The sequence below is a fragment of the Camelus dromedarius genome, chromosome 16, assembly GCF_036321535.1.
Source record: "Camelus dromedarius isolate mCamDro1 chromosome 16, mCamDro1.pat, whole genome shotgun sequence".
In the NCBI taxonomy this organism is placed as follows: domain Eukaryota; kingdom Metazoa; phylum Chordata; class Mammalia; order Artiodactyla; family Camelidae; genus Camelus; species Camelus dromedarius.
This window is the reverse complement of record NC_087451.1, coordinates 28,765,030-28,777,409: the sequence shown is the minus strand read 5'-3', so window position 1 is coordinate 28,777,409 and position 12,380 is coordinate 28,765,030. Positions and strand designations below refer to the sequence as shown.

General features: G+C 51.0%; 1 protein-coding gene across 2 annotated transcripts in view; it reads left to right on the top strand.

The window, feature by feature from the left end:
- Nucleotides 1-12,380, top strand: part of RNF213 (ring finger protein 213) — a 102,815-nt gene that overhangs the window by 39,872 nt on the left and 50,563 nt on the right. For both annotated transcript variants that reach the window (XM_064495410.1, XM_064495408.1), the window contains 7 exons: nt 195-362; nt 3,268-3,357; nt 3,834-3,956; nt 5,918-6,098; nt 7,920-8,093; nt 8,475-8,621; nt 11,526-12,115. In XM_064495410.1, coding sequence (XP_064351480.1) covers nt 195-362; nt 3,268-3,357; nt 3,834-3,956; nt 5,918-6,098; nt 7,920-8,093; nt 8,475-8,621; nt 11,526-12,115 — 1,473 coding nt within the window. The remainder of the gene's footprint in view (nt 1-194; nt 363-3,267; nt 3,358-3,833; nt 3,957-5,917; nt 6,099-7,919; nt 8,094-8,474; nt 8,622-11,525; nt 12,116-12,380) is intronic.

Here is a 12,380-nt window from a genome sequence, read left to right as displayed (position 1 = left end):
TGCTGCCCACCCAGAGTGAACCTGAAGCACTCTGGGACATGAAAGGGTGATGACAGCACAGGGGCCAGGCCGGAGGCCCAGCAGTTGCATGCAGCTTCTGCGCTGCCAAGTGGGGCGGGAAGGGGCTGCACAGTCCTCCTGGTCCACAGTGCGGGCACAGTGAGACCCTCTGCCTCTCTCTCTCGTGGTGACAGGATTTAGCAGGAGGGCAGGGAGATGAAACTGGAAAGAAGCATTCAGTAAAAACAGTCTTCCAGAAGACCCTCATGGCCACCAGGTCTTGGCTTGGGCGCTGTTTTGTTAGGAGCATGTTCCGAAGTTGGCACTCCTCCGACCCCTTCACGTACGCTGAGGAGATTAAGGTAAGCCCTGACAAGCGGGGGGGCTGTGGCGGGTCTCGTCTGGACAGTGACTGGCCACTCCCCTAACGGGATCGAGGGCTCGGGCACCTGGCGGGTGGGCCGTGATTCCAACGCTGATGGCAGACTTTGTCGAGACTCAGCGGCGGGCGGGGAGGGGCGTTCAGGTCCCGTCCAGTGCTGAGGTTGTGAGTCAGGTTTATGACATAAAAGTAGAGGAACAGGATGAAAACGAGCTGCTTGAAAGGGGGACGGGGCAGAACGGCATCTGCATGTGAGGAAGCGAGAAGTCAGCCCCCGAAACGTGGGAGGTAGGGAGGGCTTCCAGAAGCAGAGGCGTGAAATGGAGTCGTGTGCCAAGGAGGAGGGAGACGGAAGGCCCGGGAGATGCCCCGGGTTTGGAACGTGGGGGTGGGTGGAACCCCAGACAGCCGTGGAGGGGACCCGTTTTGCTCCCACCCCCGCCTTTTCTTCGGTGCCTGTTTTCTTCTTGTGATGGAGAGGTTGTGAAGGTTACAGCCCTCGAGCCTCCAGGGTGTTGGGGACCCCACGAAACCCACTTGAAATGATCTTTACCCTGGGCGTGAGAGTTGCGAGGGTCCTGGTCACCAGAATGGCGACGCCTGCTTGGAGGACTGGGTTTGGTCCCGCCGAGTTACCAACACACCCTGTTTCTGTAAAGCTTGTTCCCTGAGAAACTAGAGAGGTGATGGCTCCTGAGAAGAGTGCGCATCGGGGACGTGTGTGACACGCGGTTCTCGTAGGTTCTAGACTCGTCACAGACCCCTCTGTGCTCCCTCCCTCTTGCACCCACCTGGGCGGCAGTACCTAGGGCTCACAGTGACTTTGCAGACTTCCCTCCGCCCCCTAACCAGGCCCAGGCCTCTATGTCTGTGCCGTTTTCCATCAAGATAGAACCTTTCTGCCCACGTAGCTCCGTCACAGGCTAGGCCAGGATGTGCGCACAAAAAAGGAAGACGGGAAGTTGCAAATTTCAACTTCTGACTTTTATTAATTTTTTTAAGTCTTTTTTTCTTGTAGGGGGAGGAGGTAATTAAGTTTACTTATTTTTTTTTTTAACGGAGATACTGGGGCTTGAACCCAGGACCTCGCGCATGCTAAGCACACGCTCTACCACTGAGCTACACCCTCCCCCAGCCCCCAAAGATCTTTCTTTATGTAAGAATGCCAACCAATAAATGTAGAAGAAACAGTGGCAACAGAAAGCCATCAAACACCATATTTTTACAAAAGATAATTACAATTTCCAAAGCAAAAAAAAAATTAGTGGGAAGCATGGCTTTATTTTATGCTTTTGCAAGTCTCTAATGTTGAGCCCAGTCGAAGATGACTGGGTTCTCACATCTGCTTCTGCAGCCAATCTCTTGCGATATGTTGCTTTGGTTAAAATAGATGAAGGAATTCCAGCCTCACCCAGATGTATAGATGCAAAAGGGAAGTAACATTTAAATAACCTTTTCATGAATTTTCTTCTTTGATATTCCACTAAAACTCAAAAAGTGGTCATTTCTCAAAGGCTGACTGTCATGTGGAATCAGTAACCACACCGATCACTTTTTGTGCTGTTCTAGTCCAATGTATTGCTTTATCTTTAAAAACGAGTGAACAGCATGGGAGGAGGGTACAGCTCGTGGTTCAATCCCCAGCACCTCCTCTAAGGATAAATAAATAAGTAAACCTAACTGCCTCCCCCCACCAGAACCACAACCAAAAAACCCAAATAAACAAAACCACATAAGGAAACCGTCGCTCTGCCACACAGCAGTGATGACGACCAGGTGAGATTCATCCATAAACGCTGAGATCAGTCGGTGAAAAGTGTCCGGGGACAGAGCATCTGCAGATGACATTTTGATACAAGAGATGGCACTTTCACAACGGAGGGACCCGGGGAGGCGGGCTCAGCCTCCGGGAGACCTGGCCCTCTGCCCGATGGCCTCCTGTGGGAGACTCTGAGGGACAGCGGCGCCCCCGGGAGAGCAGGTGGCCAGGGAAGGTGATGGTGCTCCCCCTTCATGACCTACAAGAAGCACCTTTTCAGTGTGGCTCAACCTCGTAACGTTCCCGTCCCTCCACATGTAATCTGAATCTCATCCTGGGAGAATTACGAGTCAGATCAGATCAAGAGATAGTCTACAGAAGAGCCAGCCTCAACTTTCCCAAGTTGCCAACATCCTAAAAGAAAGGAAGACAGGGAATAAAAGAAAAGACTAGAAAACCCTTCCAGAAAAGAGATACGATGACTCAGTGTGGCGTGTCCCCCTCGGCTGGATCCAGGACCCAGTCAGGACACTAGTGAACAATGGAAGAAATGTGGACGGGGGCCTCCTGGAGAGAGAGTCACGGCCACGTGGAGTGGCCTGAGCGGGGAGCCCGCTCCCCACGTGCAGCAGAAGGGCCCTGGTGTGGGGATGCCTGCCCAGGACGCGGGGGCCGGGGGGCGTGACAGTGACGCTTCCTTCCAGCGGTTCAGCCGAGAAAATGCCTGTTCCTAGCGTGCCTCGGGGGAGCACGGAACAGAAAGATAAAGTGGCCACGTTGAACGTTGACACTGGGGAGCCTCGCTGAAGGTGTGCGGGCCTGACTGCAGCTTTCTGCTAAGGCTGACCTTTTTCTGCATAAGACGATGGAGGGAAATCCTTCCAGAGTAAAAACCAGTCACACAGCAGAAGGGACCACAGTGGGTACCTGGTCTGGTCAGGGCCTTTCGTCTTAAAAGGCTAAGGCGGGTGGCCCAGATTCACTATGACGCAGCTGAGCATGGACAGAGACAGGTTAGAACCCAGGTGTCCTCGAAGGCCTCAGCTCTCTGTCTTTCCTTCTTCATAGAATTCCACTGTGGCGTCCACATGTCTGCGCGGCCGTCACTTACGTGTGGGTTTTGCAGGTCTGGAGGCGGCTGGTGGAAATCCCCTTCCCCAAGGAGCACGGCTGGAAGGAATCCTTGCTGGGGGACTTGGAAGGGAGGCTCAAGCAGGTACCAAACGTAGGGGGACATTCTTTTCAGAAGTTGATAAAAAACAAGACCGTTAGGAAAAACCAACACCGGGAGGAGTGCATTTGAATGCACTGGCCGTGGGGTTCATGTGACCCTGCACTTCTGATCTGTGCCATTTGACCCTAGATGGTGTAAACATGATACGAGACTGTTAGGGGTAACTATTAAATGCACCTTTTTAGGAAAAGAGAAGCAAGGAGAAAGTCTTTAAAAACAAAATTTACCTGATTTTGCAAGCACATGCTGGATGCTTTTTCTGCAAACTGGGAACACTAGCCTTGTTGGTCTGGTGGTTGGGGGCAGGGAGGACAAGCTTAGCGTGGCCCGGGGGAGGTCACAGCCATGGGGAGATGATACAATAGTAGGGAAGTGAAAATTCGCAGGGTGTTTCCATTCCGTCGGCGCTGAGAGTGCACCCCCCAAACTCCTCACCCCCTCATCTTCCCATCTTGCAGGAGAAGCCCCTCTCCCAGATCCTCGCCTTCTGCAGCAGCAAATGGGATGCCGCAGGCGGCGAAGACAGTGTGTCGAAATGCTTTGAGAAGTGCGTCATCGAAGCCGTGAGCTTAGTCTGCCAGGTGAATGCCCTCTCCCACTTGGGAACCACGTTTGGGTTCCCGCCGCCTTCTGACAGCATCGGCCAAAGGCTATTAAGCGCCCGCTGGTCCTGAGACCCTGTGCCAACGCAGAGCATCAGCTCTGGGCATCCCCTTCCCCATCCTGAAATCCGGTGCCCTCTACCCACTCCTTGAGACGCCACTCAGCTTCCTGCTGCCGCGTGGCTGTTACAGTCCCTAAGTCACGGCGGCTCACAGGCGGCCTCCCCCGCGCAGGCTGCTCCCAACTGCCCCGTAATGGCTGCTTTGTTTTATTGCTTGCTAATAGCACTTGCTTAGAGCACGAGCTTAGCATGCGGTAAAAGACCCCAAAGGTCGGCAAGACATTTATGGTAGGAAAGTGTATGAAGCTAAAAGGATCCTGTCCGTTCATTTCGGGTTGTCTCCGTGCAGGAGGCAGGACTGCGCCTGGCCCTGCCTCCCAGGAACAAGCTCGCGCTGCGTGCGTGCGCTCTGTAGGGTTTTCTGTGTGTGAGGGCGTGTCTTACAGGAATAGAGGTGGGTTACCTTTCACTCCTTCCTTTCCGGTCTGAATGCCTTTTTTATTTTTGTTCTAAATTATTATTTATTTTATTTATTTTTGGGGCGGAGGTAATTAGGTTTATTATTTATTTATTTTCAGTGGAGGCACTGGGGACTGAACCCAGGACCTTGTGTGTGCTAAGCACGTGCTCTACTGGTGAGCTGTACCCTCCCTCCAAGTGCCCTTTATGGCGTGTTCTTGCCCAACCGTCCTGGCTAGACCCTCCAGCGCGGTGCTGAATGGACGTGGGGGCAGCGGACACCCTTGCCCATTCCTGGCCCTAGGGGGAGAGCTTTCAGTCCTTCGCCCAGACGGTGGTGTCGGCTGTGAGTTTTCCGTAGATGCCCTCTGTGGGGTTGAGGGAGTTCCTTCCATTCCTGGTTTGTTGAGTGTTTTACCATGAAACAGTGTTACATTTTGTCAAGCACTTGTTCTGCATCCATGGAGGTGATCAGGTGACTTTTCCTACTGGCATGATGTGTGACGTTAACTGGGCTTTTATGTTGAAGCAGCCGCCCTCCCTGGGGTGAACCCCGCTTGGCCACGCCACATGATCCTTTTCATATGTTGCTGGATAAGGCTTTCTTTTATCCTTTGAAAAATCAGGAAGCATCTACTGTAAACTAACCCTAACTCTATTTTTTTTTTTTTTTACTAATTTCTGAAACTTTATAAAAACTTTGAACCTAAAGAAGGGAAACATTTTGTTTCCTGGTGGAGAATCAGAAAGAGAATTAAAATGTGTTGTTTGTAGGCAGCTTTAAAAGAATTGCAGTGAGGAACACAGAGGATACCAGCAGTGATGGTTCACTTGCTTTTGGTGTTTTTCATAATGTTTAAGTCCCAAGAAAGATGTGGAAGCTGGCAGTGAGGCAGAAGGAAGGAGGGGGGGACCTGTGTGTTGCTGTGTGTGTGTGTGTGTGTGTGTGTGTGTGTGTGTGTGTTGCTGTGTGTGTGTGTGCGCGCGCCAGCGCTCGTCACTGAGGGAGACAGCACGAAGGAAAACAGAAATACTGTGAGAAACATTAATTTTACGCTCTTGGTGGTTTTGTTTGGTTTTGTTTTGTTTTTTGAAGCTTTGTAAAACTAGTTGCGAAAGATTTCTGAACTGCTATTGGGTGAGCAGTTTGCTTCTGTTACTCAGAAAAGAACCAACAATAAACAGCAAGTTTACACTGCAGCACAGGGAGCCACATTCAGTATCTTGCAGTAACTTACAGGGAAGGAGAATGTGAGAGCAGATGTCTGTGTGCGCCTGTGTGACTGAAGCATGTGCTGTGCACCAGAAACTGACACAACACTGTCAACTGACTGTACTTCAATAAAAATATATTTTAAAAAAATGAACCAACAACAAAAAAAACCCTACATTTCCCTCTCTCCCTTCCTTTCCTTGTAGTCTCAGACCAGTATCCTTGAGAAGATTGCTTACGACGACTGGCGGAAATGTGGCACCCTCGTGTCTGCCGTGATCACTAAGTCCTGGCCCAGAAACGGAGGGGAGCTTGTAGACAACTTGGATGAAATTTTGACTCACCTCCTCACAGGGCCAGACATCAAGCATCTCTTCAAACTGTACGGTATGTTCACGGCGTGCACCTCCTGACCCGAGGGTGGGGGGCGGGGTCCTGGACCTGAGCGTCGGCCAGGATGGGCCGATGTTTCACCAAAGGAGCAGCTTGGATGGAGGGACCCGAGGGGGTTCAGCGTAGCTTGCACTGTCCGTGAGAACGTACACCAGAAACCACCATTTATCGCCTGTCTGCCTCCCACCGGGGCTGTGCTGCCGTGCCAGCCCTGAAGCCGTCCTCAGAGTCCTCAGATGGGGCAGCTGAGGTGGGGAACGCAACGTGACTTACCCAAGGGCTTGACGGTGCTAAGAACTGAAATCCAAACCCGAGCGTGTCTGGCTCTAGAGCCCTTTCTTTCTTGTTGTTCTGAGATCCATGTGAATGTCTGATTCAACACTGGTAATTGTAACAAAGACTGATGACTGCCAGATTCTTCTGAACCTGGCCCCCACGGCCCAAGCCTTTGTGATCAGAGCAGGGGGATGTTTATCACCCTAGAAACGTATGTTCAAGTGGATACATGAGTCGTCAGGTTCAGATCTAGTGGAAAAGCACCACATTTGGATCTAAAAATCCCAAGTCAGATACTCTGGGTCTCAGGTTCATCAAATTTCTCGGATAGCCTTAAAACAAGCAAAGTCCCTTTCGTGCCATGGCTGTGAGGATAAAGTGAGAACATCGATGTGGGAGCCTGTGTGATGACTCCAAACGACCCACTTGAGGAGGTTACATTTGTGTCTTTTAAGTTGAGATACCGTATGTTTTAGGGCAGGTTTAGGTGGTTAGAAACATTGAGTGGAAAGTATAGACAGTTCCCATGTTCACGCCTCCCACGCTTGGTTCCTTCTGTTGTTTTCACCTTGGGGTTCACTCTTCGTGGGTTTTGATGAACGTTTCATGACGTGCACTCACTATTACAGTGTCACACAGAGCGGTTCCACTGCCCCAAGAATCCCCGTGCCCCTCCTGCCTGTCTGCCATCCTGCAGCTGTGCCTTTCCTGGGAAGTCATGTGGTTGGAATCGTTCTGCCTGGAGCCTTTTCGGATTGACTCCTTTTACTTAGGTGCCTCCCCATTGCTCACTCCTTTTCATCGCTGAGTAATACTCCACCATGCGGATGGAGCTCGGCTTGTCTCTGCATTCACCTGCTGAGGGACATCTTGGATGATTCCAAGATTTTACAATTATGAATAAAGTTGCTCTGTTTGCTTTTACTGGCATGACCCAACTGTATGACCCGACTATTACTGGGACAGTAACCTTCTGGTGGTTAAACTAAGTATGTTCGAAAATTCTGCCTTCTTAATTGATCCTAAATTCACATTCAAAATTTTGCAAGATAGCCAAGGTGTGTAGAGCGTAGCCACCACACTGGTGTTCCTTGTCTCCATGTGCCGTGAAGCTGTCTCCTTGAGACCAGGTGGGTAACTTGTGCTCGGATTCAGTGCACCCCTGGTGCAGTTTACTCTTCTGTTCTGAGGGTTCTCAAGATGGATTTTAAAGGTGGTTATGTCTAGTTTAAGAAAGATACTTAGTATACTGAACCTGGCGCAGGTTTTAAAATGAGAAATGTTCTCCGGGCTGATTTTGGCCATTTGAGGAGTCATCTTCATGAAGAAGGAGGTCCTTTGGGAGATGAATCTGGATAAAACACAAATCTCTGGGCAAAGCAGAATCGAGGGACGTGAAAAGCATGTGTGGAAACATGGAATGACTTTGCTTTACTATGTGGAAGTTGGGACAGAACAGTGGGGAAGTTACTGGGAATCCAGCAATGTGGCAAGGCAGTGGGGTGCCCACTGTTTTCACTCTGTTCTTAACCTGATCAGGAACCAATGAGAAAATAATAGCAAATATGACAGAGGAAGCCAAGAAGTTGATGTCCACCGCTGACTCTGTGTTCACAAAAGTTACCAGCGACCTCATCAATGGAACGATTTTAGTCGGACAACTGGAGCTGATCATAAAACACATAAATCGGTTCCTCGACATCTGGCAATTAAGTAAGTATCAGGTCGAGATGTGGACTCCAGGCTGCCGAGGGCTTAGGAGACAGAAGCGTCTGTGTGTGTGTGTGTGTAGATGGGTGATTTTTATCGTCTTCATGACGAGTGACTCTTCTTGCCTGGAGGTTGATGGGATGGTTTCTGACCCTCAGGAAGTAACGGGCGAGTGGTGAGCTGCAGACAGCATCAGAGCACTCGCTCTGTTTCCACCCCATGCTGCCAACACATGGATGTCCTGGAGTGGCGGGCCCCGCTCCTCCCCGTCCGCGCAGCCCGGCTCGTGGTCCTACCTGCGGGAGGTGGGAGACGCCACGGAACAGCTGCTTGTTAGTTCTGTTGGGTTCCTTTTCTTTTTCTTCTTCTTTTTATTTTTTTCAGACAGTAAATGTCTTTCGGACCAGAAGAAAAACACTATGAAGGAGGTGCTAGGTCTGAGGGAAAAGGAGCTGCTGGCTCTAAAGAGAGAGGAAAGCCATGTCAACTGCCTCCTGAAGCTGTGTGCGCGGGTGAAAGATCTGATAAGAGGTGATCTTCCCAAGCTTTAAGATAAACAGAACTGAGGGCCCCCGGCTGTGATAGCGGTGCATTGCAGCAGCGGCTTTTCCGCAGCTGCGGAGGGGAGGCTTTTTTATTTTAACAAAGTTAATACATGTCATCTCTCTTTTTTTGGGGGGGGGGGTAATTATCCCCATGCCTTTAAATAGCACGCTTAAACACCTTGATTTTCCAGGTTTAAGCATTGCCCGTTGTGGGAAGTGGGGAGTTAGACCTTATCTTTCCAGTCTCTGCCTGACATGCATACCTTCCCAATCTGCCTTTCCTCCCGGTTACATCGGTTACGTCGTACTTTTAATTAGATCAGCCCTCAGGGTTTCAGTGGTCATGGCTGTGCCGAGGCACCGCCCACAGCCCCGCCACGACGCAGGCCTGGTTCTCTTCCATTTCCTGTGCAGACTGTCATTTCTCTAGAATTGAAATTCTTGTCTCATCCTATGCTTTGTTTTCAATGTTCTTATTTTCCATTCAGTCCCATACTCTTTACCCACCGAATTTCCTTGCGAGGCCATCAGTCTGCTCTGTCAGAAGGAACCTCCCTGAGCTGGAGGGGTATGGCCTGGGGGTGCCCTGTGCCCCCCTCCTTGGTTGATCTGTTTCCTGGGTGCCCTGGCTTCCCGTCCTCGCTCCTGCACTTTAGTGAAACACACCCTCTGTTCCCTCCTGAGAAAGGGGCACCACTGTTGTTCGGTGTAGATTACAGACCAGAAACCCCTTCCTCGAGGGTCTGGGTTCCTGGCTCCGCTGTCCCTGCAGGGTCTCTTCTGAGACGTCAGGTGTAACTCCAGTTACTAACCCTGTGTGGATGACACACTTTCCCTCTCTGGAAGCTCTTAAGATCTTGTCCCCCTTATTCTGAAGTCTCGCGATGATTGGCCCTGGACTGGGTCTGTTTCTCATTGCTGTGTTGGGCGTAACTAGGTGGGTCTTTCTAACCTGGACGCCCAAGTCCTCGAGTCTGGGGGAACTTCTTGTTTCCGGCAAGTGATGACTGCTTCTCTCTTGCTAGAATTCCCTGCTGGACGTGGGACCTCCTGGAACGGTTGTTTACTGTCCACACATTTTCTCTCCTATTTTCCATCTCTTTGTGTGTGTGTGTGTGTGTTTTAATTGAAGTGCAGTCAGTTACGATGTGTCAATTTCTGGTGCGCAGCAGTGTCCCAGTCATGCATACATGTATATATTCATTTTTAAGTTCTTTTTCATTAAAGTTTGTTACAAGATATTGAATATAGTTCCCTGTGCTATTCAGGAGATATTTTAAAAATCTATTTTTATATATAGTGGCTAACATTTGCACATCTCAAACTCCCAAATTTATCCCCTCCCACCCTCTCTTTGTGTTTTGTTCTGCTTTCTGAGCAGTTTCCTTAATTTGACCTTCCAACCTTTCCGTTCAGTTTTTAATTTCTGTTCTTACTTGGGTTTAACCTACAGGAGCTCCTTCTTTCCGTCTGAATGGTCCTTTTTCTCTGCCCTCCTGTTTCTGTTCCTGGTTGCAGCGTCGTCTTCCTGAGACCACTGATACTTCTGATTTAGAGGTTCCCTTTTTCTCCCAGTTTCCTAGTTCCCCTGAGGCACTTTTCTCTGTCGGTGTGTTTTAGTGTCTATTTTTCATGTTAAAGACTCCCCATCAGCCTGGAAATTCTTGTTTATCTGTTTGTATTAAGAGGTGGGCCTGACGCCCTGACGGAGGTAGCTGAGGGCGGGTGGCCAGCCTTTGACACGGCCTGTGCCTGCAGCGCTTCTCTCCTGGACGGGCCAGCTCTCCAGCCTCTGTCCGGTCCAGTCTTTCTCCGGGAAGTTATAGGTCTGGCTGCCAGGCTTCTGGGAGTCACGAGAGACACGGGGGCTGGAGGTCTTCAGCATCCGGGATCTGTACGTCTGCCTCATGCTCCCGCCTCCCTCCTCTGCTCCCTGTGTCCTCTGTCCTCCGTTCTTACTCCTTAACGTTACTTGCACATGCCATCTGTGAGCTTCCCGAGAAAGGGTCTGTGTCTGGAAATGCCTCTTTCCAGCTGTGCACCTGAGACTTCCAATCCGGAAAACCTCTGCGTTGTCCTCTGTAGACTAGAAGCCACCCGCTGCTTGCCAGGGTGGCGGAGGCACGATCGCCCTGCTGAGCAGAGTGGGTGGGGCTGAAACAGCCCATCCGACGACCGCTCGCACCTGCAGCCCGGTGCTCCTCTCTGTGCCAGCACCTGCCGGGCTCCAGCCCCCCGCGCAGCCGGCGCCTGTGCCGTGAGGGAATTCTGCGGCGGGCACCTGGCCGACTCGCAGCTTTCCCCGCTGAGGGCTGGAGCCCGCGTTCTCAGGCCTAAGGCGCCGTTTCCCCGGCACATCTGCTTCCAGCTTCCAAACTTTTGTGACTGTGACCCCTTTTCTCCTCTTCCCAGCCCTGCTGCTTTATTGTTTTTTAAAAACCAATCTTGAGGGAAGGGTAGAGCTCAGGGGCAGAGCGTGTGCTTAGTGTGCCCGAGGCCCTGGGTTCAAGCCCAGTCCCTCCGTTAAATTAAATAAATACACCAACAAACCTAATTACCTCCCCCCCAGTTACGTTCTGTCATCGGAGCAGGATTTGGGGAGGAAACAGAGGCTTGTCATCTCCACCCAGAAGCTGCAAAGCTTCCCCCCAACCCCCAAAGTAATGCTTCCTTTGTTGTAAAAATTGATGAGCAAGGCCCCGGGCAGGGGTGCAGGGGTTAGGTGGTGGGAGGGTGGGGATTACGGATTCTTACTGGAAACAAATGCCAGCAAGTGTGTTAGCTGGCCTTTCTTTAAGAGCAGTGAGGAGAGGAAACACTGGGAAAGTTTAGAAAAAAAGATACCGTGGCGAGAGGTTTGACCTCTGACATTCTCTTATGGTTTCAAAAGTGGATTTTGGAGAGATTGCAGAGAGACATTTGGAAGACCTCAGCAGGAAAAGACTAAACGAAGTCGTGACGGTGGGGTCGTCGGCCCCCTCCTCAGACGCAGCGTGGACCACACATTACAACCTGAGCCCCGAAGTCCAAGAAATGGCCAGAAACGCAGCCTTGCTGAAGGGCAGCCACGTCTTCCAGGTCTTCTGGGCAGAAGCGGCCCAGGAGCTGTGTGAGCCAGAGGACGAGCCAGAAAGCAGAGCCCTGCAGCCAGAAGAGGCCTACCGGTACTTGTATCTTCCGTGCTTCAACAAGTTCGCGAAACTGTATCAGGATCTGAAGTCAGGAGAGGTCACCTTTGGGGAAATAGATGCCACTTTCAAGGACTTCGTGAATAAATACAGGGACCTCACTGTCGACCTGCAGACCATGTGCAGTCTGCAGCCCCGTGACGACAGGGCTTGGATCGACGAGCGAGTGGAGCAGATCAGGGAGTACCACCACCTGCACCAGGCTGCTGCCTCGGCCGAGGCCATCTTGACGGTCAAAGAGAATCTGGGCCTGACTGGTGACTTCAGCGTTCTCCACACTTTATTGCACTTTGTGAGTTATTTACGGGGGCTCCTGGGGGTGGGGGCAGGGGTGGGGGTCCTGGCTCTCTGGTCGTTGTTGTGTTTTTGTTTGTTTTGATTTTTTTGCAATCCAGGTGCAGTTTTGTTTGTTTTTTTTTTTTTAACCTTTCTGGCTTTTAAAAACTGGACAAGGTGATTTTGCAGCCTCCTTCGGGGTTGTCTGTGTTTCACACAGTGGCTGAACGTGCTGGGCTTCCCTTTCGCCTTTGTCTGTCAGCTGTGTGCCCGTCCCTTGG